Genomic DNA, 6,241 nt, shown 5'->3' with positions numbered 1-6,241 from the left:
GACACCCCTTGCTAACAGGGCACAGGCAACATCCTTTTCAGTTGTGGGTAATGGTCAACCAGGTTCCCATCTGACCCAACGGGGCCTGTGGGTGCTTTTATGAAAATGAAAACAGACACTGTCCTGGTAAACTGTTTACCCTAAATTCCTGTAGGCCACAAGTGTTGGTGGGGTAAAAGGTTGCGAGACTGTCCCACAGCAATCTCCAGATTGTGGGGTAGTAGTCTTTTCAGCTTTTGTTTACAGCCTTCTGATTTTTGCGACTCTACCAGAAGGCAAAGATCAAAATCCACGGACAGTCAAAATTGAACCTTACATAGCCAATCCGAGATGAGAAACAAACGGGGGACAAAGATGATTTGTTGGTTTTCTGTGGCCTTACTGTTGAAGTTAATGAGGTGAAGAAAAGAAGCACCAGGATGCTATTTCGATATTTTAAGTATTGTGGTTGGGGTGGGGGGTTTAGCCGGCTGCAAAAGGGGAGTGTGAGAGGAGCGGCTCGCGGATCCTTCCGTCACGACTGTCACTGGAGGTAATCGCCCCGATAATTGTTAATTGTTTAATTGCGCGATTGCCTCTGAATTGCTTTCAACAGTGACCTGGGGTTTTTAAAGGAAGCCGAAGGGAGCGAGAGGGCGGACAAAAAGGGCGGCTGGGAACCGTCGTTTGTATATATAAATATTGCTGTAAGCGATCGGTAATAAAAGACACGGCAGTGCTAATTAAAGGAAACAACTGTTCCGTGAGTTGGGGTTTTAAACAGGAGGGTGGCACTCACTTGCCCAGTGGTGGCCCGTCGGGGGTATTAAACACACAGGGACAAAATGGAACACAGCCAGAGCGGGGGAAACCCACAACCGGGGTAGCGCTGGCAGGATGCTGAGGGATGGCGGCGTGCAGGGAGGAAAGGCGGCGATAAAACCCGAACAGCTGGAGGCTCTGCGGGCGCAAATTTTCCCTCCAGACCCGGGCCCTCTACTGCCTGGCGGCGGGGAGAAACCGGGCCCCGAATAGGACAGACCGGCCCCCCGTGGCTCTCCATCTCCAAAAATGCCCCGGGAGGACGACGCGAGGCGTTCCTTGAGGGATTTGAGGTGGGCCCGAGGGCAAGTAAATGGCCGGAGGAGGAATGGGTCTCCGCCCCCTGCCCCTCTTGACTGGGGAAGCACAACGGCGGCACACAGCTTACCCCCACGCGCGGACGGTCTACGGCACCTAAAAAAACGGTCCTGGACCGTCTGGGATCAGCCCGGAAGAACACCGGCGGGGTTCAGGGAGACGGCCCTGGCCAGAAAGGACCGACCGTTGAACCGCGCAAGACTTTCTGGACATGGCCTCGGTGGTGCGACCAGAACTCCGGTCAGCAGACGAGGGTGGTGGAGCTGGGGCCCTCGAACGCTTTATCGGTGGCCTCCCGGCGGAGACGGCGAAGGTGGGGTTCCATCGGCCGACCGGGTTGGCGGCCGCCGCCCCCCTGGCGGAGGCCACCTGGCGCTCTAAACCCCCCGGCCATTTACAGCAGCAGCAGCAGCAGCAGCACAGGACGGGCAGACACGGCTCCGCAGGAGAAACCCTTCCTCGCCCTTCCTTCCCCCCTTTTTTTCCCCCCCCCTTCCCCGTGCCCAAACCCCCCCTTTTCCCGCAACAACCCTTTTTTTTTTTTTGTTTCCCCCCCAGGGGCCCGTGGCGGGGGATACGACCCCACAGAGAGCTCCTCAGACGCCCGGGACCGGGGTGTTGGCGGGCGGACAACCGGGGCACCTGCGCCGCGAGGCCCCCATGGAGGTGGGGCAGGTGGTCCCGGTTGTCGGCCCCCCCACCTCCGCTCCCGATCCCAAAACGGACGTACTGTATTCGGTAAGGTTCAAGGAGTGAACACCAGGCGCTGTTGGACTCAGGGGCTATGCAGACCATGATTCGACAAAGCCTGGTTCGACCCGAGGCGTTGTTAGAAGCATCAAGGGTATCTATAAGGTGTGTGCACGGGGATTTACACGAGTACCCTATAGTCTCAGTGGAAATTCCGGTGTCAAGGGAAAAAGCATAAAATAAAGGCTGCGGTTAGCTCCCGCCTCTCGCACCCTCTGATTTTAGGCACTGATTACGGGGTTCCGCCAGGCAGCTGGTAAGGTAGGGGGTGCGTTCACGACAGCTAGGGCTGTGTGATGTGTGTGCTGCTGTCAGCGGTGACGCGGGGTCGTCCGACGCAGTAGAGGGGGAGCCAGCACCAGTGGAGCCTCAGGGGGAGACTCTGCAGGTGCCGGTGTTTCGCCCCATGGAGGATTTCCCACTCGAGCAGTCGTGATGACACCCTACGCTTTGCCTTTGACCGCGTGATGTCCATTGATGGTCAACAGGTGCGCCCTGATGCAACACTCACTCACCCGTATTTGTAATAATTCGGGACAGGTTATACAGAGTGTGTCATGACACTCAGACTGATGAGGAAATCACCCAATTGCTGGTGCCTAAAAGCTCTTGGGAAATGGTTTTTCCAGACGGCTCATTTTAACCCCATGGCTGGTCATTTAGGATATGAGAGAACACTGAACCGGATAATGGCTTGGGCCGGGCATTTGGGCCGACGTCCGTGCATCGTACCCTGAATGCCAACTAGTAAATTCCCGGCTATACCAAAAAAGCGCCGTTGCGCCCCCTTCCGCTAATGGAGGTCCCTTTTGAGAGAGTGGGGATGGACCTCATCGGGCCGTTTGATCGGAGCACGCAGGGATACCGTTTCGTGTTAGTTCTGGTGGATTATGCGACAAGGTATCCAGAAGCAGTTCCTTTGCGTACCATTTCGGCAAAAAGTGTGGCGCAGGCATTGTTTCAAATAATCTCCTGAGTCGGAATCCCGAAAGAGATTCTGACTGACCAGGGCACGCAATTTATGTCATGCACACTACGCGAGCTGTACGGGTTTTTGGGCATTCATTCTATTAGAACCAGCGTGTACCATCCCAAACGGATGGGCTGGTTGAGCGTTTTAATAGAACATTGAAGTCTATGATCCGGAAGTTCGTTCATGAGGATAGCCGTAATTGGGATAAGTGGTTATCTCCTCTGGTGTTTGCAGTGCGGGAGGTTCCCCAGGCCTCCACGGGATTTTCTCCCTTTGAACTACTGTTCGGTAGGAAACCCCGGGGGATACTGGACCTAGTTAAAGAAAACTGGGAGGAGGGTCCGAGTCCTAGTGAAAATGAAAATGAATTACAGTACGTGCTGGACCTGCGAGCAAAACTCCATACACTGGGTAAGTTGTCACGGGAGAATTTGCTCGAGGCGCAGGCACGTCAGCAACAGCACTACAACAGAGGAGCTAAACTACGGCAATTTTCACCGGGAGATAAAGTTCTTGTGTTACTCCCTACCTCTAGTTCTAAATTACTCGCCAAGTGGCAAGGGCCCTTTGCGGTCACACGGCGAGTGGGGGAGGTTGACTATGAGGTAGAGCGTACTGATAGAGAGGGGGCAAAACAGATTTATCACCTCAATCTCCTGAAAGCGTGGAAGGAGGTGGTGGCTGTCTCTCTGGTTACGGTGGATAAGGAGAGAGATGAGCTGGGGCCGGAGGTACCAAATTCATCCAATCAGATCTCAACCCTTTCAGATGACCATCTCTCACCGAATCAGAGAGCAGACCTTGCCTTGTTGCAAAAGCGTTTTGCTGTGTTTTCCCCATACCAGGACGCACGCACCTCTACACCACCACATTGAGACTTCCCGGGGTGACGGCGCGGCCGCCCCTATAGATTGCCGGAACACAAAAGAAATTGGTTCAGGCAGAAATAAAGGCAATGCTAGAGCTGGGGGTAATAGAGGAATCCCACAGTCCCTGGAGTAGCCCCATTGTGCTGGTAGGTAAGCCTGATGGGTCTATTCGCTTCTGTGTGGATTATAGAAAGGTAAATGAAGTGTCACGGTTTGATGCTTATCCAATGCCTCGGGTCGACGAGCTCTTGGATCGGCTTGGCACGGCTCGATTTTTTTCGACGCTGGATTTAACCAAGGGTTACTGGCAGATTCCCTTATCTGCCAAATCTAAGGAAAAAACGGATTTCTCCGCTCCGGATGGTTTGTACCAATTCAGGACACTTCTGTTTGGGTTATTCTGCCACCTTCCAGCGCCTAATGGATCGGGTATTGCGTCCGCATGCTGGTTATGCTGCTGCCTATCTGGATGATGTAATCATCCATAGCAGCAGTTGGGAGCAGCATTTGCAGCATGTGGGGGCAGTGCTCGAATCCTTAAGGCAGGCAGGGCTCACGGCTAACCCAAAGAAGTGTGCTATTGGCCGAGCGGAGGTACGGTATTTGGGGTACCACTTGGGAAGTGGACAGGTGCGGCCTCTAGTGGACAAAACCGCGGCGATTGCAGCCTGTCCCCGACCCAAGTCAAAAAAAGAGGTAAGGAGGTTCTTGGGGCTGGCCGGCTATTACAGGGGGTTCATCCCGGCATTTTCGGAGCTAACCAGCCCCCTAACTGACTTAACCCGAAAAGGTGCCTCAGATCCGGTCCAGTGGACGGAACCGTGCCAGCGGGTGTTTGAGAGGGTAAAAGAAGCTCTCTTGTGGGAGCCGCTCTTGTTCACACCTAACTTCTCTCTCCCTTTTGTGTTGCAGACCGACGCGTCGGACAGAGGGCTGGGGGCTGTTTTGACCCAGCAGGTGGAGGGAGTCGACCGCCCGTGCTGTACATTAGCCGAAAACTGTCACAACGGGAGGCGAAGTACAGCACGGTGGAAAAAGAGTGCCTCGCCATTCGGTGGGCGGTCGGAGCCCTCCGGTATTACCTTCTGGGTCGCCCATTCACCCTCTGTTCGGACCATGCCCCCTCCAATGGCTTCACCGCATGAAGGATACCAACGCCCGGATCACTCGGTGGTATCTGGCTTTGCAGCCTTTAACTTCAAGGTGATCCATAGACCGGGTGTACGGATGGTCGTGGCGGACTTCCTCTCTCGCCCCCAGGAGGGGGGGGGGGGGGGGGGGGTTGGTCATCGGCCGGATGGCTCCCCGGCCTAAGTCGGGCGGTGGGGGTATGTGGTGGGGTGGGCGTGGTTTGAGCGTCGGCTGCAGAGAGAGAGAGTGTGAGAGGAGCGGCTCGCGGATCCTTCGTCACGACTGTCAGCTGGAGGTAATCAGCGCCGATAATTGTTAATTGTTTAATTGCGCTGATTGCCTCTGATTGCTTTCAACAGTGAGCCTGGGGTTTTTAAAGGAAGACCGGAAGCGGGAGCGAGAGGGCTGACAACAAGACGGCTGCGGAACCGTCGTTTGTATATATAAATATTGCTGTAAAGCGCATCGGTGAATAAAAGAGCACGGCAGTGCTAATTAAGGAAACAACTGTCTCCGTGAGTGTGTGTTTAAACAGGAGGGGTGGCACTCACTTGCCACAAGTATGTCTAAACTTGGTTCTCAGATAACCGAAGAGCAGCTTTACTCGTTGCTGGAGATAAATGATTTTCTGGATGAGACTTTTGGAAAAACTGCACCAGCTTGGTGATGATGGGTAGTTGACTTTTATGGCGATTTTTAATTTTGAATGGTCGTGCAATGCTGATGAAATTTTGTTTGTTGGGGAATAAAAAGGAACAATGGCTGAGCTGTATTGACTGAGTATTGTAATTGAGGTTAACCCAGTGCCCGTGTAAATTAGAATGAACAATCCCTCTATCTCCCACCCTCTATTCCCTCTCTCTCTCTCTCTCTCTCTCTCTCAGTTGCTCCTGAGGTCTCTCTGCTGCAGAAGGACTCCTCCTCTCCTGTTGTTACCTGTCATTTGACCGGATTCTACCCCCGTGACATCATGGTAACCTGGCAGAGAAACGGAGAGGACCTGGATGTGGACGTAGAGCTGGGGGAGACAGTGCCCAACGAGGACGGAACTTTCCAGACCAGATCTCACCTGAGAGTGAAGCCTGAGGACTGGAAGAGCCAGAATTACACCTGTACTGTAAAGCACAAGAGCCTGAAACAGGAGATCGTTCTGCCTGTCAGAGAGGTGAACATCAAGAGGAACAGCGATATCAAGAGTGAGCGAGAGAGAGAGGAGAGGGGGAGAGAGAGAGAGAGAGGTAGGGAGTGAGAGGGTGAGAGGGAGAGTGGACCTGCTATATACGTCCTTACCCCCACCCCTGCTGATGCCACAAACAGGACAAACACACAGAGAGGTTTAGCCCAAACACACTGTGCTTCACTCTGTAGGACCTCTGGCTCTTACTACACTATACTGTGA

General features: G+C 53.9%; 1 protein-coding gene and 1 long non-coding RNA gene across 6 annotated transcripts in view; one reads left to right on the top strand and one right to left on the bottom strand.

Annotated features, from left to right (window-relative positions):
• LOC135261776 (uncharacterized) overlaps nt 1-6,241 on the bottom strand; it is a 137,239-nt gene that overhangs the window by 111,396 nt on the left and 19,602 nt on the right. The window lies entirely within an intron of this gene.
• LOC135261771 (uncharacterized) overlaps nt 1-6,241 on the top strand; it is a 46,531-nt gene that overhangs the window by 22,624 nt on the left and 17,666 nt on the right. For both annotated transcript variants that reach the window (XM_064348379.1, XM_064348377.1), the window contains exon 6: nt 5,727-6,038. In XM_064348379.1, the coding sequence (XP_064204449.1) occupies nt 5,727-6,038 (312 nt within the window). The remainder of the gene's footprint in view (nt 1-5,726; nt 6,039-6,241) is intronic.

Source organism: Anguilla rostrata, chromosome 8 (genome assembly GCF_018555375.3).
Source record: "Anguilla rostrata isolate EN2019 chromosome 8, ASM1855537v3, whole genome shotgun sequence".
Taxonomy (NCBI): Eukaryota; Metazoa; Chordata; class Actinopteri; order Anguilliformes; family Anguillidae; genus Anguilla; species Anguilla rostrata.
This window is presented reverse-complemented; position numbering and strand designations above follow the sequence as displayed.